At 39.8% G+C, this 23,101-nt stretch overlaps 1 protein-coding gene across 2 annotated transcripts; it reads left to right on the top strand.

Moving 5' to 3' along the window:
* Positions 1 to 876: 876 nt before the first annotated feature.
* On the top strand, positions 877 to 22,133 carry kcnk10b (potassium channel, subfamily K, member 10b). 2 transcript variants are annotated; one of them, XM_074661172.1, is made up of 7 exons: positions 877 to 1,003; positions 6,357 to 6,775; positions 16,825 to 16,942; positions 18,487 to 18,647; positions 18,809 to 19,001; positions 19,095 to 19,237; positions 20,064 to 22,133. In XM_074661172.1, coding segments are annotated over exons 1-7 (1,686 nt in total). In that variant the 5' UTR covers positions 877 to 1,002; the 3' UTR covers positions 20,715 to 22,133. The 2 variants fall into 2 exon arrangements, with proteins under 2 accessions (XP_074517273.1, XP_074517272.1); XM_074661171.1 differs by lacking the exon at positions 877 to 1,003 and adding an exon at positions 1,378 to 1,611.
* Positions 22,134 to 23,101: the final 968 nt, after the last annotated feature.

Here is a 23,101-nt window from a genome sequence, read left to right as displayed (position 1 = left end):
ACCATTGATTTTATTTATATAATCAATTTTAAGTACTTTCTCTGCTTGATTTTCTCCTTTTGAGTGTGTTTTTGGCAATTTTGTTTGTTAAAACTGTAAAATAAGGACTATTATTAACATAATGCATTGGCTAATGAAGACTGTATTTGCAGTTACAGTACCATAACATTGACAAAAATAAAAGTAGCTTTCTCAAGCATGTTTCAGATCTTTGCAAGCGTATACTTTCACACAGTCAATGAATGGGAATCAATGGGATTAGGCAGGATAGAAAATAGGTAAAAATACATAATGTAAATAGGCTTGAATGGGTGGAAAAAACATGCAAAACCAAGAGTACGGTCCTTTATATTAATATAATATAATAATATTGATACATATATTATAAAATATTAATATATATTATATTATATATATTATATAATACTAATATATATATATTATTAATATATATATATATATATGGTCCTTTATAAATATATATATATATTTTATATATATATATATATATTTTTTTTTATATATATAAATATATATATATATATTTATAAAGGACCGTTGTCTTGGTTTTGCATGTTTTTTTCCACCCCTATATATATATAAATATAAACTTGAAAACAGGCAACACTTGTTGGACATCTTGGCAACACAATCACAACAAAAGTGCAATATTTTGAGTTATACTACACACATACCTATATGCCTACAGAATTAATCTGATATATCCTGGTCTATTGCTCCCTAAAATGCTCATCCTCATCATCTGATTTAGCAAACTACATAGTTTAAACAAGGGGTATGAGGGGATGGAGATGGAGATGATGGAGGAGGTGACTTGTCTTTACTTCATAAATAATGCACTGTTTCCCATACATGCGAATGATGTAATGCTTTAAGTCTGCTGCTGATTTGGTGTAGTACATCTCTGCACCATGTGCTCCGTCGCCGGTTGCCAAACGATGAGAGGATAATCCTGTTTTTGGGGTGGATAAAAACACAAAGAGTGAGTATTAAAAAAACCGGATTATAAAAATGAATGAAAAATAGCTGATTGCAAAGCTATAGAGGCGAATTTCCTCCAGCTATAGTTACAGTATAGAAGGCAGGTGGAGAGTGGAGCATCTTTGAGGGATGAAAAGGGAGGAGAGAGCATCCTTCCTTCTCCTCGTTGTTCTTGCTAAATTGCTTTTTTTGGACCCACTCTGGCGGTGTTTGTGGAACCGGACCACTGTGTGTGAGTGTGAGACGTGATGTGGGTTGGTCTGCGGCTCAGTGAAAGGGTCTCAAGTAGCCTATCTCTCTCTCTGTCTCCAGTCAGACGAGCACCAAGCGTCCAAGCGAGGTGGAGACAAAAAGGAGGAGGAGGAGGTGGCACAGAGGCAGACAATGCGGTTTACTCCTCCGTTCAATTTACACCCACATCCACAAAAACATCATGTCTCGAAGATGTGGGAGAGAATTCCTCGCGATTTTGCTTATTTTTCTAAATTTTTTTATATAATCGGATTGGACAAAATTTTCTCCTGTGCGTTTTGATTGAGAACCAAAAAATAAAGATGAAATTTCCAATAGAGAACCCAAGGAAACAAGTTAACTGGGACCCAGAGCAAGGTTGGTGAATATTCTTATTGTCTTATAACTTTAGATGTGAAAAATGTGATTTAATGTTACTCCTAATCTCAGCAGCAACATCTCATGGAGATATATATACCTGAGACACAATAAATCACACCAAGCAGGCTGCATTCACAGGCTTTTTTTGCACAATTTCTTATTCATTGTACTTGTTTTCTCTTATTCTATGTTTATATTCTGCTAAAAAAAAGAAAAAAAAGGACCCTTGACATGAGACAAAGCGGTTGGGGGGTATTTCTTTATTCTCCATCCTCCTTGTGCTCAGTTGTGCGAGGAAACGCTGCTGGCACAGCGGAGCTTCAAGCGCGTCAAGGTAGCAAGAATAATAACCAGCGTGAAACCGGAAAAGGTGTCAAAATAAAAGCATGGAAAGTTGTTAAAACTAAAAGAGTGCTCCACAAGGAGGAAGCCAGGAAGTTCCTGGTTCCCTCAACAAAAAGCCAATGGGATTTTTTCCATTGGCTATTGGTATTGTATTCGCTTTCCGCACCGTTGTGACGAAAAGAGACCTGAGCCGGAAGGCAAATCCTCGATCTACCGGTCTATCTTCGTTCCTACTCTCACCTATGGTCATGAGGGCTGGGTCATGACCGAAAGAACTAGATCAATCGGCCGAAATGGGTTTCCTCAGGAGGGTGGCTGGCGTCTCCCTTAGAGATAGGGTGAGAAGCTCAGTCATCCGTGAGGGACTCGGAGTAGAGCCGCTACTCCTTTGAGTTAAAGGAGCCAGCTGCGGTTCGGGCATCTAGTGAGGATGCCCCCTGGGCGCCTCCCTTAGTAGGTGTTCCAGGCACGACCAGCTGGGAGGAGACCACAGAGAAGACCCAGGACTAGGTGGAGAGATTATATCTCCACACTGGCCTGGGAACGCCTCGGGATCCCCCAGTCAGAGCTGGTTAATGTGGCCTGGGAAAGGGAAGTTTGGGGTCCCCTGCTGGAGCTGTTGCCCCCGCGACCCGACCCCGGATAAGCGGTTGAAGATGGATGGATGGCTTTTGGATTATTGCAGAAAATAAGCTCTGTGGCAAACAAACATTTATGATACTTACATGTTTTGTTTAGCAGGATAATCTTCACATAATGAACACCACTCCTATGATTTTTGAAGCGTAAAATGCAATAGCCAGAAGTAGAAAGCTATACGTTAGGCTAACAAACTACACCACAGTCACATGAACACAAGTATACACAAGACTGTAATGGTACGTGTCCACAGGGGCGCTTTTTTTTTTATCGCTTCCCAGCATTGGATGCTTGATGGGCTGCAATAAGACACCTGATTGTAACAATGTGGCGGCTCGTTTGGAAACTTTCTTCTCTCATTTCATGAAAATAGTTCACCGAAATGTGTTTCTGAAAACATTTTATAAAAGAAATAGACCATGCAGTTGCTGAATCTGTCTTTATTTTGGATCGACAATGCTTAGTTTAAAAGTTTTTCCGGAGTTTCCAGAGGCGGCAAGTCGCGTCGGACACCCCTGATTTGCATAAAGTAGCCTTTATGCAAATGAGGAGCGGGCGATGTGACGGGTCCGTCTCTCGAATCGTGTCTCCATGCTACCAGAATGCATTGCAGGGCTGGTTACATTGACATTGAATGGGAAGCGTGGAAAGGACGGAGCCTGTGGACACGTACCTTAATGGCGGACGAGTCGGCGTGATGACGTTTAGTAGTCTCATTTAGCCACTTGTTAGCAACCGCTTTTTTTAAGACACGCAAAATTCACGAGTGGGGTACTTATTAGTGTATTATATGTCGTAGAACTAAACTTTAAAATCTCTTCAGCTTGTGTTAACCGCAGACCTTATTTCAGCCATTCTATGCATGAAGCTATACTTTCCAACTACCAGAAATGGGTTATTTTCATAGACGTGGCTGGTCACTCACGGTGGGTTATTACCAAATAATGCCACAGGAAATAGGATATGACTCTGTGCCTCATAATGCCAATATTTTTTAGGCCTATAGTTACAAAAATCTGGGGGTTTTGCTTGGTGTTCTTGAAATTAAATGTTCTAATTTTGTTTTGAGATATAGGCTATAGCTAGATTGACAGACAGACTAGGCTACTTGCAACGTCCTCAGTAAAGGTTTTATTTTGAAATTATTTTTTGCCGGAAGTCTTTGGCCTTCTTATGGGATTCAGACTGGCTTGACACTTGATTTTGAGTCTCAGCTGGTGAGTTTAATTTAAAGCCTACCACCCGTGTCAACCCAAAATATGCCCTCATGTTTATCATTACTAGCCTGCTAGTTTTGTATTTTGTTCATCAGTGGTTAAAAAGTGTATTTTTTTACACACAATATGCAGCTGACATAATGAAATGTTGACAAACTGAGTGTTTCAAGTGTCACACCACAATTGTGCCACAATAAACAGTGAGGTAAATGGTTGATGCAACACTTTATTGCCATCATCAAAATCCTTTTTCTTCCATTTGTTTTTATGTACCTGAGTCTCCTGTGAACATTTTTTCTCTGCTTTGCCCAGACATGTTTGAAACAGAGAGTGAGGGCTGAGAGAGAGAGAGAGAGAGAGTATCAGATACTATCAGATAAAAAGCACTGCTTTCCACTCAGGCCTTATTTAATTTGCAAAAATCAATACGAGGCAAATTCAGTGGGCTGAAAAGGATTTAGATGAATGCCACACAGCCTCAAAATCTGAAATGCAAACCAAATTATGTTCATCCCAGTGTTTGCCTCTATAAAACTTGGATATACACATATATTATTTACTTATGATTTTATTATTTGTAGTTTTTTTTCTATCTTTTAGCTGTACTAAAGCCAGTGAAATCCAGCTTTCTGAACCGCCCTAGAATGTATAGCTGTCGCTACCAGGCTGCATAGAGCTGATTTATTCCATTTCACTCAAAATGAGATGAAAGGCAATTAATGCCTCAGTAACACTAGTTATGGGCTTAGTCCAATTTGCAATTAATGCACCCATTGATGTTCAACCGCATCCATCAACACGAAATACAGAAGATGACGTAGGGTTATAATCTTTTTGCTGCTTTACCTCTCAGCCTTAATTTCCTAATTCATCTCATGTTCTAAAAATAGCCAGACACCGCCCTAAAGGCATGTACTATAGATTGAAAGTGGCAGTTTTGCACCTTCCTAATCTTTTGACATCACTTTGCTGTTATTGATCCACTTGTGATACTCACTCAGGCATTACCTAACAGGATTCATAGTTCCTGGATCAGCGAATGAGACTTCCTGGATGCCCTTGACTCATCAGGGTGGGATGTGTGCTTACATTTGACTTAGCATATCCCGTAAGTAATCACATTCCAGTGAACAAAAGAGTGCATCTCTCAAACAAATCCATTTGGTATTCCTACCAACGAGAGTTGCATGATTATAAACAACAGGCTCCACCCATGGCTCGGAGGCACGCCAAGCTCTCCTGATCTGAGAGAGACGGGGGCGTCGAGGGGTGAAGGCCGGAGCTCTGAATAGCTTATACCATGCTTTATACACATTAAAGGAATCTAAATTTGGCTGCCTCCTAGGTGCTTCTTGCCATTTGGTTGACCTGCTCCAGCACCCATGCATTTATTATAAAACCCATCCAGGAGCCAATGACTGAAAGTGGCACTTATCCGTCCCTCTCTTACAGTCTATTAGAAAAATTGAATCCTGCTTCTTCTCAGCAAAAAGGGTAACTCAATTTTCACCTCCACCTAGCAACACTGTAGGGGTTTAGTTGCAAATGGTGTGTCTGTAAATGTAATGTTTTTTGTGTATGTACCTCCATGTAATATACATACAATAATTTGATTATTTACCCTATTTCTGGTTTTTCATTCATGACAATAATTTGATTACAAGGTTTCCTGCATTGAGGCGAGATAGCTGTGGACGTCTGAGGCTCCATTTGACAGGAATAATGGCGTTTATCACGTGTAGAACCCAAAAGAAATTCTCAGCATGTTAAGATGTAGGCCGGATAACAGGCCTTTTTGCTGATAGCTTTCAGTGTTTGCTTTGTGAAGAGCCATTTATTAACTCAGAGTAATGGAAGGAAATCACTTTCTAATGCATCATGCAGGAGGCTATAGGTTTTCAATGGCTGTAATGAGCTTGTGTTTATGTCCTTGTAAACTAGTGTTCAGTGTCCTTGTCCAGGTGCTGAGTCCAAACCTGTGCAGGGATTTCTGCTTCCCAAGGAAGGGTACATAATCAATTTTGATACCTCTGAAGACCAAATTTGGGCTCGAAACACCGAAAGGTTGTTATTTTTTGGTGCAAATCCTTGTGAAATAGAAATAATTTATAAACGAGTGTCCCTTTGCTGTTATAGTATTTGACAAGCCACATGAAAAGCTTAAAGGTGGGAGGAAATACTGTAATTAAACTCATTCCATGCATTGCAACAGACTGGTTATCACAGACCCGGACAAAAGAAAACACATAGGGATCTGTAAACATATCAACAGTGTGTAATCATTTCAAACTCACTTAAAAAGCCTCAATAACCGCCTTCAAAACAACATCTCATCAGAAGAATTTTTTCTCAACACTCAATCTGTCTTCACATTTCTTCGTATCCAGTCTGTAACAGATTCAGGGCCTTCAGCCAAGAACAGTCTGTTAATTTTCATTTGCCTAAATCAGAAGATACAGAGTTGCTGTTTCTGTCTTAGTATCCTCCAACACAAAGTTAAACAAAACATAAATTAATCTCTTTCCTCTGACTCTTTCCTAGTGGCGGTCCAGACCAACTTGGTCCCTCCCAAAAAGGTCCAGTCTGGCATGGCGAAGTCCAGTCTAGTCCAGGCCAGCGTGGCCACCATGCAGAACCCCATGAGCTGCGAACCTAAGGCCAACGGTCACTGTCCGCTCCCGCGCCTGTCCATCTCCTCCCGCTCTGCCAGCGTGGTGGCCAGCATGGACGCCAGCAGCTGTGACGGCGTGGCCGCGGCGCTCCACTCGGTGATGAAGTGGAAGACGGTGCTGGCGGTGTTCATCGTGGTCGTTCTCTACCTGGTTTGTGGAGGTCTGGCGTTCAGGGCACTGGAGCAGCCGAACGAGAGCGACCAGAAGTACAGTATCACTCTGGAGAAGGCTTCGTTCCTGGCGAACCACCCCTGCGTTACTCCTGAGAAGCTGGAGGAGCTCCTCAAGGTGAGTGATTGAAGGTGGAGTTTTAGATAAAGTGAGACATGGTATTCACATTCAACAGACTTTTCTCCTTCCAGCTGTTCAGACAGACCTAAAATAGTACATTGCATTTGTTGAATCGTCTCATCACCGAACATATAAGAGGATAGGAAGATAAGATAAATGTAGTGAAAATGATCTGACGAATAATACAGAGCGTCATTCAAATTGATTGGTGGATAAGAGGAAGAAAGTCAGAGGACTGACCTTTATAGCAGCAGTTTTCTATGGTGATTGCTATCAGGGGTAATTAGAGGTTCTGGGTTTAATACATTCTGGTTTCATTAGCTCGTCAAATGATCTTGAAAGGCTTAGGTGCTATTTCCTTTCATGACCAGATCACCCTTTAGCAAATTAAGCCTTCAATTCTGGTGTCCACCGACTGCTGCATAATTTTACAGAATAGTTCACGTCCATGTAAAACTTGTCGTGTAACAACATGTCATGTTTGTTTTAATACATAATACATACAAGTATTCTATTGTTGTGTAAAACATTTTGACTTTTTAGCGGACTCATTTAGAACAGTTTTGATTTCAAAGATTATTTGTATTTATGACAAACTAGCCTGGTCTTAAAGCAGCTTTAATTGATATTTTCATAATAACAATGTATGAAATGTCAATGTGACAAGAATGCTATGCCAATGTTGTGTTCACACCTCGTTTCCGCTGCCTCCAAGTGGTAAAAAAAATCGGTTATGGTCTTCATCAGCAGATAGAACAGCTCAGGGTTCATCACATGACTGTGTGGAACTGTGTCAGCCACGGGACAATAAGCGGTCATATATGGATACTAATATATGATGATGACACCTGTGCTTGTTCCATTCATTAATGAAGATCATGACATGCAGCTGAAAGCTCAGAAAAAGCTAGTAAGTTGACCTTTGAGTTGAGACCAAGGTCAAAAAGGTCAAGAATGAACTTCCATGCTCAAACTCTTGTTGCTAAGTCTTGTTACTTATTTTCTCCTCACAAATGTGTATTTATGGCTTCAGACTTGGAGCAAAGCAAGTTTGTAACAGAGGAGTGGCTGTACCTGTTGCTTTCATTTTTCAAGTCTAGTATGTGTTGCAAATTTTAGAAATGATTGTCAACCCCCAGTACTCTGGTTTGTTTTTTTATTGTACTACCCTATTTAAGTCCACTTAGCTTACTAAGTTTTAAGGGTTACATTGAACTCAATTACCCACTACTCTCTGCCCCCCCGGGTTGATGACAGATGATGGGTAAATGTCATGAGCACACTTAGAGGCAAGTCCATCCTTCAGCAGGAAGCACATTAATACCTTCAAGGTCACCACAGAGATACCCATGATTCTCGGTGACACTTCACATGTGTTGACAAACACGCTGTGCAGTGCACGCCGGCACATGTTACATAACAGTACATAAAAGTAATCTCGGACAGCGTCAGTCAGCGTGACCTTTATGCTGCAGAGGGGAGAGTTGTAAATTGTAATTGCAGAGCTACATTGATTTTGTTGTAAAAATTGTAGTGAACAACCTACACTTTGTTTTATTACAATAGTACAGTGGGTTGTTTTGGATAGATAGATAGATAGACAGATAGACAGATAGACAGATAGATAGATAGATAGATAGATAGATAGATAGATAGATAGATAGATAGATAGATAGATAGATAGATAGATAGATAGATAGATAGATAGATAGATAGATAGATAGATAGATAGATAGATAGATAGATAGATAGATTGATTGATTGATTGATTGATTGATTGATAGATAGATAGATAGATAGATTGATTGATCGTCAAACCAATAGGTGACGTTACGGTGACTATGTCCACTATATACAGTCTATGGCTGCAGCTGTTAAACCGGCTGAATAAGCTGCTGAGCTGCTCTGCAAATGAGTCATGGTCTGGACAGTCAAATCACTGCAGGTTTGGGGGCTCTACCCATCATGATGTTTAACCTCCCGCCATGCCTTCTTTGCATTTCCAGATAGTTTCTGCTCCACCATGTCTGTGTAGTGGATCTTGACCAACTTGGCCTTCCTTCTGAACTCTTTCTCCAATTCCCTCACCCTGAGCTTGTCTTCTGAACCAGGCAGATCTTCATTTCTTGTTGTTTGGATGAAGCGTTATTTGTTTGGTGGGAGTGTCTCCTCACTGTATTAGATATAAAAGGTCACTACATTGGTCAGTGAATTAAGATCACCACCACAATCATTAAAAAACAAATCCCAGTTCGGTTCAAAACACCCCTTTAGTGTTTCAGCCTCTTTATTGAGTTGTATCTGAAGGCCTTATACACTCAATATGTATTAAATGAAATTGAATAATATTCCAGAGTGAGGCTTTAACAACACCCACACGTTTTAAATAAAGGAAATAGCTCACGGCCACAAGAGCACTGTTTTCTTAACTGTGAGAAATATTTGAAGCCATGTTTCTCTTCTACCAAAAAAAGGTGTTATATAGCTTACTATTTTAACAAGAAATTTAGTAAAACTCAAGGTTTGAAAGATCTAGTTAGATCTCAGGAGCTGAGTGACCCTGATACTTTACATGACACTTCATCATAGCCTGTCTGATCACAAAGTGAAATATGCCATCTATAAGAATGATTCATTTAGTGGCAGATCTATCACATGATGTGAACCTGGATAAAACAGTCAGTTATAAACATGACTGACAACCCTTTAAACTGTGACACAGAGGTTGATTCAAGCTGACCTAAAGCACGCTGTCTCTGCAATAATCCACATGTTTTCAACATGTGGCGTAAAAAGCTTTTATTCTCAACCAATACCTGTGTGAACAGGACCAGATAACAAGCAGATCGTGAAAACAAAATATCATTCCCCATCACATCATGACTTAACTGTGCATGTCGTTTTATGGTGTCAGCCGCTTTATAACGCAGGGTATAGCCATGCTTCACGCCGATCTCTGCTATCACATCCAGAATTATAGGTCGAGATTTAAGGTCACTACATCAAGCTGACAGGTGCAACTGGAAGCGGTATTGGAAAATAATTTGAGATGTGTCGGCGTGCAGTTTGCTGAGTGGAAAGTTTGATTTGTGAGGGAGTGCGGTGATGGAAAAAAAGCGGGACTGAGATCAGTCAAACACTCCTTTGAAGAGAAAGAAAAGAGAAGAATATTCTGCGTCAATATTATTTTCTTTGCAGGTTATGGCTTTGTAAAGGCAAATCCCTTTAACCAACAACAGAAGTACCTATTTAGCAGCATTCTACACATACCATATGGAAACACAGTAGATCTTGCAGAATAGAAGAAAGCAAAAAAATATAAAATAATGTGCTTTTCATGTTTTTCTCATGTACACAGAATAGTAAATACAAGATTAGTGCCACCGTGGACCCCTCTGATTCTCTTGAGCTTTGAATAACCCTAAAGAGTGAACCGACAACGTGGCGTTTGGTGTGCTCCACTTTCCGCTAGAATGGCTCCATTCGACGATGGCCTTTTCAACATTGCTCCGGTGAATATTGGATTGGTCTCTCCTTCTCCACACCCACGTCTGTTCTGTTATTCTTTCCCAGCGAACCATCCTTTCTTATTCTTCCCTTGCAACGCTCAACCTTTGAGCCACAAAAGTGCTATGATGAGTTTGTAAAAAAAATCAATGACAGTATTTCCTAAGGAGACAATGTGGACCTGTGGTCCGGAGGGAATCAATTATTTACTGCACGGGCCAGCAGATGCAGACCTCCTGCTGCTCCAAGCAGCAGCAGCACTAGTAGCAGCCGCTGAATCACAGAGGAGACCGTCTCCTGGACTTAACGACCAGATCCAGACACATGACATAATGTATGATGGCACGTCGCATCAGTTATTTGCCCCTATGAAATTTCCCAATTTACAATATTACACCTGACAAATTGAATGCATTGAAAGAATAGTTTGACATGTTGAGATATTTGCTTTTCTGCAAAGAGTTAGATGAGAAGATCAATACTACTCTTATGTCTAAATGGTATATAAAGCCAGCAGCCAGTTATCTTAGCTTAGCATAAAGACTGGAAACACGAGAAATAGCACAAATCTGCCAACTGTTACCTATGAAACGCACAAAGAAACATATATATATACATATATATATATATATATATATGTATATATATATATATATTTATGCAGTATAACTTAACGCAAATTTGTTTTAACGCCACATAATTGATCTTTCAGAGGTTGTAGCGGGTCAGTTTTAAAGCTAGAGTGAAAATACTGGTATCATATGAAACTAGAAAACCTAATTGAATGGAATGGAATCCATTGGTACCAACCATGTCACATTAGCTTGTGCGAAGGAGGCTAAATAGCACTCCAAACGTATGCTAAATTTTGGCGAGGTAAAACTGGCATGGCCATTTTCAAAGGGGTCCCTTGACCTCTGACCTCAAGATATGTGAATAAAAATGGGTTCTATGGGTACCCATGAGTCTCCCCTTTACAGACATGCCCACTTTATGACAATCACATGCAGTTTTGGGCAAGTCATAGTCAAGTCAGCACACTGACGGCTGTTGTTGCCTGTTGGGCTTGAGTTTGCCATGTTATGATTTGAGCATATTCTTTTATGCTAAATGTAGTACCTGTGACAATATATGTCATTGTTTTGTGCCGTTAATTGATTTCCAATAATAAATATATACATACATTTGCATAAAGCAAGCATATTTGCCCATTCCTATGTTGATAAGAGTATTAAATACTTGTGCTATTAAATACTATATAATTAGTTCTGCACCTCACCTCCTGCTCACCTGTTCTCACTTCTCCTGTGCACCCGATTCGACTGTTATCAGGCCATTAAATAGGTGTTATTGGTCGCTATAAGCACCATAGAATAGATGTGGGTCAGTTTAGGGGTCCTCTACGTAGTAAAAAATAGAGCAAAACTTAAAAGCAACATGTTCTATCACGTTGTAAAACTGAATGAAATGTTACATTTTGAACATAAACAAAAAGTCGTCTTTAGGTTTAGGCAACAAAAGTTAAGTTTAGGGAAAAACATTATGTTTTGGCTTAAAATAACTACATTTCAAAAGTGAAAGTGAAACTTAACATTCACATGGGATGTAAACCCTGGCCTCCTTGGTGAAAGCCCTGTGTTTTGTGTCCCATCCATCACCCACTACCTCCACCTCATTGTGGATTTTCCGCTGTCTATACTATAGTGCCTGACTTCCGCTTCTGCTCCGGTCATAATTACTACAGTCACTAGACCGGTAGTCGCTGTTGTCTTCTGTTATACCTTCTTTCGGTAATCTACCATGTGAATAGATGATAAAACCTACTATTGGATGCAGTAGGCCCCTTTTAACCCACATCTATGGGGCTTATAGTCAACAGTCACTATCTATACCACATTTCGTCTTTGTCTTTCGTCACTCTTGGAGTTTGTTGTGCTAGATTATGTTTTGGCTGGGAGCAGTGACTTAACTCCCTGTTAAACCATAACTTGTCATATTACGTGTTGGTAGGTAGATTTTGTTACCTTTGACCAGGCTAGCTGTTTCCCTCGGTTTCAAGTCTTTATGCTAAGTGAATTTCCCAAAATATCAAACTATTTCTTTACATCAAAAAAGATAATATTGATTCATCACTCTACTTAACTATGGTGCTACTTTAACGTATACTATAAGCAAAAATAACGAATGTCATGCGAAGTGTGAAACTCAAACTGACAAATGACACATTTTTTTTTGTTGCTGTCTCAAGTAAAGGCCCTCGGGACATGCTTCTTCACAAGTACTCCATCAAAGAGTCTGTCTGGTCTTTTCACAGGTTCTGTTATCGGTCCGTTCGTGCTTTGTCAACCTGTCACTCAGACAAAGATCCTCTGTGGCGAAACAGCAGTGGTGACTCACTGTTGTCGAACTGTTTGGCGGAGGAGTTAACTGAAAAATGGCAGCGTGTGTGTGTGCGTGTACATCGTGTGTGTGCGTGAGACGGAAGAGGACGATGTATAGTAAAGTAATGCTCAATAGAAAGTGTTAACAATGTGTGTGTGTGTGTGTCCATGCATGTCTGTTGACCCCCTCATGTCTGCTAAAGTATCTGTGCTGTCCACCTACCCACTGTGCACCCACTAAGGCAGCAGACCTAATTGGCTTTTTCCAGCGCTGTTGGGATGACTCACACTTTGGCTCAATGTGAAGCCGTGCTGTTATTGACACCAGTCAGGACTCATTTTTTAATGACTCACTTATCTACAAATAAACTTTATTATATACACTGAGCTACCTGCAGTAAATCCACGTCAGGACACGCAACCAACACCGTCATGTCTTTTTTATAGCATGAATTACATGATTTAAAGTTTATTTATTATTCTTTTTTTTAAATATATGGATTTATAGTTGTTTTTGAGCACGACTATCAAAGTTAGGCTGCTTTATTAAAATGCCCATGAGGAATCGACTCCTCAGGGGTCGACACAATGTGCACCAAAAATGTACAGACGTGTGCATTATAGACCCTTAATGTATGTCTTCAAATGTCTTAACACAAGATACTGTGGATACAGTGGTGGATTTCCATTTTACGCTAATTTACACTCTTCTATACAGTATATAATAATACAATAATACACTTTTTTACTCCACTACATTTATTTGTCTATAGGTTTTAAATACAAAAAAAAAAAAAAGAGAATATATAAAGTAGCTAAAATGAGGTGAAAACAGGTGTACCTAATAAATTGGAGTGTTAAGCCCCAAAAAAACCACTAACATCTGGCTGTTGTCTTCAAAGGCCACAATTGGCATTTATTCCTGTGACAAATGACTCTGCAGTAGTCACGGGTATTTATCAGCTCCAGCAAATTTTCCCTTTCCGGTGCGATGCTATGTGACGTGTGCTGAAGTGAATATATAATAAATAAAATCAACAGATTTGAACGATTATTATAATTTATTAACTTACAAAACATAAATTTAAAATGTTTTCCTTAAAGCCACCAGACTCCAGTCAGACAACAGTAATTTCCTCGCTGATCATCGTAAAACACACTTCATTCAAACTCGACAGAAACAAAATAAAACTCATCTTTGTTAGTCTTTCCACTGTTCCAACAATCACCAACTCTGGTTTGAGAGTTTGAAAGAGAGATTGAATAAGTAACAGACATAAAAAAATAAGTAACCACCGTACCATTTTCACTGTTTACAGTGACATTTTCCCTGCTTCCGCCTGTTCTCCTTTGAATAGTGTTTCCCTCCTGTTAAAATAATAGCATCCGCCTTAGTGGTTAGGGTTAGGGATAAGGGTTGGTTCAGGTTTAGGAAGGGGGGAAACACATCTTGACGGGGAAACAGTATTTGACACACTGGCATGTCTGTGACGTCAAACATGACACAGCAGGAAAAAAACAAACACAGAAATGCCTGTGCAACGGCACTGGCATACTCTCAGTGGTAAAGGAGTCTATCGCTGTTTTAGCGGGTTTTCCCGTGTTTAAAAAAACCTGCATATACACACTAATTTTGGTGGGAAATGGGTATAATATATACTATTATGACACTCACAGGAGTCATTCTGCTCTCATTCTGCTACTTTAAGTACAGTTTGTTGTTAATACATCTGTGCAATACTTGTACTTAAGTAAGATTTTGAAAGCAGTATATTGGAGTATTTGTACACTGTGATAATTCTACTTTCACTGGAGTAAAGGATTTTCAGTGTTCTATTTTTTTTTAAAAACAGTAGCCTAAGTCACAACTGTAAGGTAATAGTAAAAATTATGAAAAAATAGCCAAAACAAAAACAAAAACAGGCAGATTTTGTGCTAAAAAAAATCATGTAATATGTCTGTACTGCACTTTATGGATTTTGTTATTCTTCCGCTCTCTTCACAAACAGTTCTGATAAATTTGAATCAGCCTTATCTGTGATGGACCAGAGTCCTTCCTGCCTGGCAGTCATTTGCTTTAATGCTTCAAGGTGGTTAGGGCAAAGCTACAGATATTAGTGATGGCGAGAGTGCTGCAGCGGAGAGTGCTTGGCACCACGCTGGCTGGATCGCTGCCGTCACCTGCTGTGGGGTAGAAAGACACACTGAGAGGATAAAGATCTACAGTGAGTTAGCTTTGCTCTCTAATGATCCTGCAGCATAGAATACGAAAAACACACATTAGCGGAGAAGAGGTGGTGCAGCGATTGTGTGTCTGCAAGAATGTCTGTGTGCCGATTCTACCGTGCAATCAAAATGGAGGAGAGCCCGTGTGAAACGAAAACACCATGCGTCGATCTTATTAACACCCTGCAACACAAATCAAAGTCAGCACCCTCCTTGTGGCTCAAAAGTGCCCGTGGAGAAAGAGGATTTTCCACATCTTTAATGCAGCGTGAACTTGGCTGTGAAAAAGGCGAGAGACAAAAATAGACCATCTCATAAAGTATTCAGATAAATTGTGAGGGTATTTTTAGCTCTCCCTTGGCTCCAGAATTAGGCTATTTGGGTTATAATTACCGCTTTGATATTGCCCCTGTATAGTGGCTGTGTCTGCTAAAACCTATGAAATAGCATTACTGTAATGGGCTAATTTTAGATACAAAAATCTGTCTCATCAAGGGGGTTGCACTGATGGAGCTGAGGTAATCACATGCAGGATTATGAGTAGGCATGTGCAGCGATGTGTGTGGAAGTGGCCCTCCACTCTGTCTGCTTTGAAATGTATGTCACGAGAGTTGATACATATTTTATTGGATGGACGTGCATCTCACTAACAGCTTGCAAGGATAGATTGAGGGGTTGCCCTGAATGAAGAAGTTGTACTTTTTTGTATATCTCACCAGGATGGTTGGTAGATGCACCGAAGCTATTACCGAAAGGCATCCCTCGCAGTGACTTCCATGTCAGCAGAAGTGATTACTTGAGCCCGGAGGCAAAATTCAAACTATTAATTTCCCACGGAGATAAGAAAATAAATGCTTTTCTCACAAAATGCCCATAAACAGGGAATTCAGAAAGAACACAAGATAGCAGATTAACTTTTCACGGTCTACATAATGGAGCTCAGAAGGAGATCATTGAGAATAATGATGCAGTGAACGCAGAGCATTGTGGCTTCTTAATGTTTTCCCTAGACAAGCTGGGGATAAAGAAAAAAGCTCAGGGACCGAAGAAGAAGGCTGACGCAGAAGAAAAGAGCAATAAAGGTCTCTCTGCTGCAAGTGAAAGTCTATGTAGATTTAATCAGCGTGAAGTGTTAAAAACATACAAAGTGGAGAAACAGAGCCAGACACTGAGTAGTGTGAATAGATCTCGTATTGTATGTTTGTGCATATAATGTACACACTGTAGTCTACAGGAAGTGTTTTTCATATGTTGACATTATAATGATTATACGCATAATAAAACAGTGACTGTATTGCAGAATACTAAAATTACTTGCGTAAAATGTTTTGTTGTTGGGCTCCAGAAAACTTTAATTGTAACAACGTTTCATTCCTCAGACCTTCATCAGGTTATTTTCAATAAATACCTGAATACCAATACCAATAACTAATAGAAATAACCTGATGAAGGTCTGTGTAGTGAAACCAAAATCTAATATTTTCTGACTGGAAGTGAAGAGGACAGTGTGTGGGAGTTTTTTTGCTCTGTATTGTCAACCTGAGGTTTTCTCCTACGCACCTACTGACATACAGATGTGCAAAAGTTCTTCTCTTCTACATTTTTACGACTCCAATAAAACCTGAAAAATCACCCTATAGTTGTCGCAACCCGCTGATAAATGCATCTACACTGCTTAATTTTAAGGGGTCACAAGCCAAAAAGGTTGTGAACACTTCTCTGGATATCTAGGGCTGGGCAATGTGGCGGATGTAAATATAAATGTATGCAAAATGTAATAATATTGAACAGACTGAATCAATTGTAACTGCATCCACTTACTTGTTATCACAGCTTTATGACGTGGGTCTAGGATTAATTCAATTCTCTCCATCTAATATGTATTCCCCTCCCTCATTAACATTATAATTTGTATTTTTTTTCTCTTTCCAGCATGCCATCGATGCTGTGAGTGCTGGAGTGAGTCCTATTGGAGACACATCCAACAACTCCAGTTACTGGGACCTGGGCAGCGCCTTCTTCTTCGCTGGAACTGTCATCACAACCATAGGTAAAGTTTTAATGTTGCTTAAGGTATTATTACAGAGGTGTGACCGATTCATTCAGACAGTAGTGTAATGTTGATCGGTGAAAATCACTAAAATGGTACAAAGAATTATCACAAGCTGCACAAAACACTTTTTATTCAATTAAATAAAAGTTTCCAGCATGGTCAGACAACTATGGAAGCCCAAAGTGTTCAACATTAAATAAAAAAAAAAATACATTATTACATAAATGATTATATGACTAAATTGTGAGATATATATATCAATGAACCAACAATTGGTGCAATAATTGAAGAAATAATTGAATCTTAACTCATTTGTATGAGACGCAATTTCAACAATCTTATTTTCATAATAACAGACTTTAACTGTATATAATTTTTATTCCGTTATAGACATTTTTATTTCAAATTCAGCTTTTATTTTGTAATGTGAGTTTTATTTCATGTCTCTGTTTCATGAAAAAAAATAAAAAAAAATTTTAATGAATTTTTTTTAAAAAATATTTCTGACTTGATTATTTTCATAATTGTATTCATATATTTGACCTAATTTGGCAACACTGCTTATGTGTAGAGAAAAAACAATATTACATTGTCACTATTGCAAAATTTGAATCTTTACAGAAAATGCAAGACTAATGGCAAATAATTAATTTTTCAAAAGGCATTGAAGTGCTTTAGAAGGGATTTGTCCTTTCAGTTTATCAACGGTGTTTTCTGGTTACACATCTCTGTAAAGCTATGTAAATCCTTCCCTCTTATTGCTGCCCTCAGGTGATTTTTTAAAATCCCTTTGCCCTCATGAGGCGGTGCTAAATGATGCAAAGCCAACGCACATTGGGATTTAACAACCTGTGAATTTCAACATTATCAAGGATGCTGACAAACTGCTGACATGGTGGTTTCACTTTATGTCGGTGTCTCTCCCTTAAAAGGCTTTCTTTTCTTTCACAAGACAAACAATTTGTGATTTATCAAAATTATTTTAAAAAGGAAAGTGAAAGGCCTCTGGATGCCTTGAAGCTTTGAGCATCTACAATAGATATAATCCCATATAGGAGCCATGATTCCAACATCAAAGCTGGTGCATTCAGGTTTTCTCTATTAGCTGCATGTTCCTTCATATAAGCGGTAAAAAAATCACAATGTCCCTGACCTGTTGTTATAGTGTAGTCCAGAGATTTAATTAACTATGGCATTTGCTAATACGCCATGGAACAGTGGCTTTCAGTAGCTTCATTTATCTGTCCAGATATATTATTTTGAAATATCAGAAGACCTCCAGCTTTTAAATGACATAACAGTTATCTCCCTGTCTCTCTAGGAGCTTATTTATCGCAGACCCCTGCAACGGGAACTAAGAAGTATAACATATGGGCTTCAATTGATTATGTTGCATAAGAAAGACTTGATTGTCTTCTTCTGCTTCTCATCATACTCTTAACACTCCAACCTCCTCTTCCTCCTCCTCACCACGTCTTCTCTGCCATGTTTCTTCACTCTTTTTTTCCTCCTCTTCCTCATGTTTTCCTTGTTTGTGACAGGTTATGGAAACATAGCTCCAAGCACGGAGGGCGGGAAAATCTTTTGCATCCTTTATGCCATATTTGGCATCCCCCTCTTTGGCTTCTTGTTGGCGGGGATTGGAGACCAGCTGGGTACCATCTTTGTGAAAAGCATCTTGAGAGTTGAGAGGATATTCAGGGTGAGTTGCAAGTTTAAGCTAAGTTTTAATTCGGTTTTATTCATTTTTTTCAATGGGATGTTTACCCGTTTCGGATTTGTTTAATAGATTGTCAGTTCCTTTTGATCACACTAACATCGCTTGTATTGTTCTAATATCATCTCCTGTTTTGTTTTTCTCAGCAAAAACACAAACAGATCAGCCAGACTAAGATCAGAGTGACGTCCACCATCCTGTTCATCCTGGCTGGCTGCATTGTTTTCGTCACCATCCCTGCTGTCATCTTTAAACACATCGAACACTGGACCACACTGGACGCCATCTACTTTGTTGTGATCACACTCACCACCGTGGGAATAGGAGACTACGTGGCAGGTAGAGCTACGCGACAGTTGGCTGTTTCTGTCACAGATTACTATTCAGTCGAACTATCATGACTTATTGTTGGTATTTTCCCTTCCCCTCCAGGTGCTAACCCTTTGATCGACTATAGGAAGTGGTACAAGCCTATGGTTTGGTTCTGGATCTTGGTGGGTATGGCGTACTTTGCGGCGGTCCTCAGCATGATTGGAGACTGGCTTCGAGTACTGTCTAAAAAGACCAAAGAAGAGGTGAGGCTCATTTAATTACACAGTTCAGTATTACATTAGAGAGGTAGAAAACAAAAGGTCACTCAGTCACTGCCTCCTCTGCCCCTTGTGTCTGCTCTCTTATTTTGCCTTTTAATTGCTGCTTAGACGTCAAAATGTTCTGTAACAGGCTGCTATTGTTTGAGACGTTCAATATGAAGCTCTATAACCTTTAAGTCCAGACAGAAGACAGAGAATAAGATGTATGAACTCAGTGCAGGGCTTGAATAGACTAGATCAGGGGTGCCCAAACTTTTTCCCTTGGAGGGCCAAACCTGCCCACTTCAAACCAGTGAGAAAATCAGAAATCTGTCATGTGAAATATCCAAAACTGTTCCAACTTTGGCAGAAAATGTTGTCATCATTCAAGACCCCATCTCTCATATGAAGAACAAGCTGATTCAGTAATTGGTTTTCAGGGACTTTAAGAAAGTTTAGTTTAAAGAGGACCGATTATGCCAAAGGGAATTACTGCTCCTGAACTGCCTGATACGCCTTGCTTGAAGTCCCGCCTTCTCTTCCGTAACATGGTGATGTCACTAAGTAACACATTTGACAGAAGCAGACAGACAAACAGAGCGTTTCAGACAGAGGGTGAAAAGATGTGATGCAGCAACGGTATGAGAAAAGTAAAGTGTTTTTTGAACATATAATGTTCTAGGAGAAACCCAAAATACAAGTGTGCACCTGAAAATAAGCTTGATCGGTCCTCTTTAATACAATCACAAGGTCTTGCTGCTCCAGATTAGTACCCCATGTGATTTCCAGATCTGTTTCTGATCCTTTCCTTACTGCACTGTTGTCACAGGTTGGGGAGATTAAAGCTCATGCAGTCGAATGGAAGGCAAATGTTCGAGCAGAGTTCCGTGAAACGCGACGGCGCCTGAGCGTTGAGATCCATGACAAGCTCCAGCGGGCCGCCACCATCCGCAGCATGGAACGCCGTCAGCTCGGCCTGGAGCAGCGCGCTCTCTCCCTGGACATGCTCTCTCCAGAGAAGCGGGCCCTGTTCGCCAGCCTGGACGCTGCCCGCTTCAAGACGTCCTCCCAGGAGAGCATCGACACCAAGCTCAACAACCTGAGGCTGAAGGGCGCCTGTGAGCCGTACGACCATCAGGGGAGCGAGCAATCGCCACAGACGGCGTCTTCCTCGGAGGAAAATCTCTTCAACCTGCGCTTTGGATCCCTCACCAAGCTGGCCAGACGCAACAAGAACCGCGACTTACGGAGGAACATTTACGAAGACGGACGACGGGCGAGCGTAAGCATAAACAATGGCAGCGCCATGCTGGGTGAGGAGAGGACGGAAGAAGAAGAAGAAGATGGGGAGCCAGATGAGGAAAGCGGAGAAATGAAAGAGGGAAACACCAGTCTGACAAACCTGTCACAGTACGCAATGGAGCGCAGCAAGTTGAATGAGTTCGCACCAGTGGAGGCCAAAGACATAGAGAACGACTAGGCATTGAATGGAAGAGTGCTTCAGAGACAGACAGAGTGAAAGAGACAGAGACATAGAAGAAGAGTGCATGGACCTTTGAGATGTCAATAAATGTGCCTTTCTGTTTCCTATGCTTAGATTGGAACTGCTCCCAGGAAATTCAGTCATCGTGCCATAGCCATGGGAAGAAAATGTGTTGCCAAAAAATTGAAGAGACAGAAGAGGCTGTAGTTAAAATACCTCATATTGGATGTTACTGTAGAATGGGCTACTTAAGAACTCTCCTCTCTACAGGAGCTATCTTTCCAGCTCCGTTGTCTTTCGGCCTTGACGACTCTTACGAGAGACACTTGGGCAACGGCTGTCTGTTAATGTTGAATTTTATTTTTTAACAATGTGGGCAGGACATCCAGAGAGCTAGCTTCATGTCATCCATCTTCAGAAACATTATCGATCCCCACTTTGTCATCTCAGACTGCGGTGGCTATTTTTAGCCTGCAGCTACTAAAGGACTACAATGCTAAATGAATGGAGGGTGGGAGGTTGTGTTTCTGCCGGATCAATAGACAATACGAGCATTTACCTACCTGACATGTACAATTATTCCTACATGGTATGTGACTTTGAAAATGCAGCCTTGGGGTATAAACTACTACATACTAAGAGCTCTATTCACCTTGATTGTGCATGGTTATTAAAATACAACCATAGCAGTTAATTGACTAACTTGAAAGCTTGAAATGACAGCTGTAATGATGTTTCTTTTTGTTTTAATCAAATGAAAAGTACTGCTTTCTTTCATATATTGTGAAAAACAACATGTGTTTCAGTAATGATTTCCACCACTATGGATCAACACTGTCAACACATTTAATCACCTTTTGGCCATGAGATTGTCAGCCATGTTGAAAACACTTTTGTTTGTATATGACATTCACTTTTATCAAAAAATGTCTTCAGACTGCTTAAATTATTTTTTAATTGACGAATGTGATGCTGTTGACTTTGTGCTCATCAAGCATGTTTGCATCTGTGTTTACTCCTTTTTATATCAGCCAAGAACTTGAGTTGAATTTTCCATTGAACTGTAAAATATGAACGAAACATGTCATGTTTCTTTTTTCGTACTTCTTTTCTGAAACGTGGTCAATCATCTTCACACGGAAATGTGTTTTCACCATATGAACTTTTTTTTACAAACAGGCACTGACACTACCCGACGCCTTCTTTAAATACAATTATTAAATGTATCACTAGCGTGCACTGCATGCATTTCTAAAGGCGAATTACACACACTGGTTGTTGTCCTGTTTATCTGATATCATTAACGTTTTCATGACCAGGACCTGTGACAAGTTTGTTGTGTACAGTTTATTTTATGAACAGATCACATTAAATGTAGTGAGTGCCTTTTTCCAGATAATAAACATGAAAAAATGTTTTCGCTCTTCTCCGGACTGGTTTCAGCAACAGTTTGATTGACAGATGGTTCATCCAATCACCTGCCATGTATTTTTTGAAAGTGCCTGCCCTTTTCCAAACAATTTCCAATGACGTCTTCTCAGATGGTTCTGTGTAACAAACCAGCTGGCAGGTCAGGTTAGGGTATATCGGAAGTGTATTGCTTTTCCAAGGGCATTGCTACAAATTATATATTATATCATAGGCTTTTTTCACAGCAGACAATATGACTTGTCAGACTAGAAAAAGCACAGGTGTTACTAATAACCTTAATGATGGCTTTGTTCTATTTAAGTCACCAGTGAGAGACAGTGAGTCAGCATACCAGGACCCTGACACTGGAGCAGCTAACTGGGATTTAGCCATCATAAATTTTATTATTCACACATGTGATTTCGTCAAAATTCAGACTAAAATTTATAGCTCCTCACTGAACTCATGTTGAACTGTGTTTGTAAAAATTGTCCAAGTAGTCTCAGAGGCTCTAGGCTACACAATACAAAGAAAGAATCATGTAACTTAGCCTACACACACCAGAATGCAAGCTGCTCTTACAGCCTGTTCGTACAAAAAGGCAGTGTAATGTTGTGCTATTTATACACTTTCCTGTGAGACAGGGTTGGCTCTATAGGGCACGGGTTACAGACTGTTACTTTTTGTGGTGTTTTGGCCATCATCCGCTCAAAATATTTTGGCAGACATAAAATTGGCAGTTTTGAGATGAATGTGTTTTCAGAGGACTGTTTTTTTTCCATTTTTATTATATATTAATTCTTAGGCCTAAACACAACATCTTCCCTTGTTAAACGTGTACATCCTTTAACTGCAAATTTCTAATAGATGAGTTTCTCCTGGTAGGTGGCTGTGAGGAATTATGGTCCATTTAACACCACTGAATGGTTACATTTGACCTCTAGCATAATGTAATTGATTTCTGGTGCCATACC

Source organism: Sebastes fasciatus, chromosome 15, assembly GCF_043250625.1.
Source record: "Sebastes fasciatus isolate fSebFas1 chromosome 15, fSebFas1.pri, whole genome shotgun sequence".
Classification (NCBI taxonomy): domain Eukaryota; kingdom Metazoa; phylum Chordata; class Actinopteri; order Perciformes; family Sebastidae; genus Sebastes; species Sebastes fasciatus.
This window is presented reverse-complemented; position numbering and strand designations above follow the sequence as displayed.

Excerpts from the sequence above, each read along its gene's own strand:
- kcnk10b (XM_074661171.1), top strand. The coding sequence starts at position 1,557 with ATGAAATTTCCAATAGAGAACCCAAGGAAACAAGTTAACTGGGACCCA. Across the intron at positions 6,776-16,824 it reads AGCTGGAGGAGCTCCTCAAG|CATGCCATCGATGCTGTGAG; the intron begins GTGAGTGATTGA and ends TTCTCTTTCCAG. Across the intron at positions 19,002-19,094 it reads AATAGGAGACTACGTGGCAG|GTGCTAACCCTTTGATCGAC; the intron begins GTAGAGCTACGC and ends CTTCCCCTCCAG.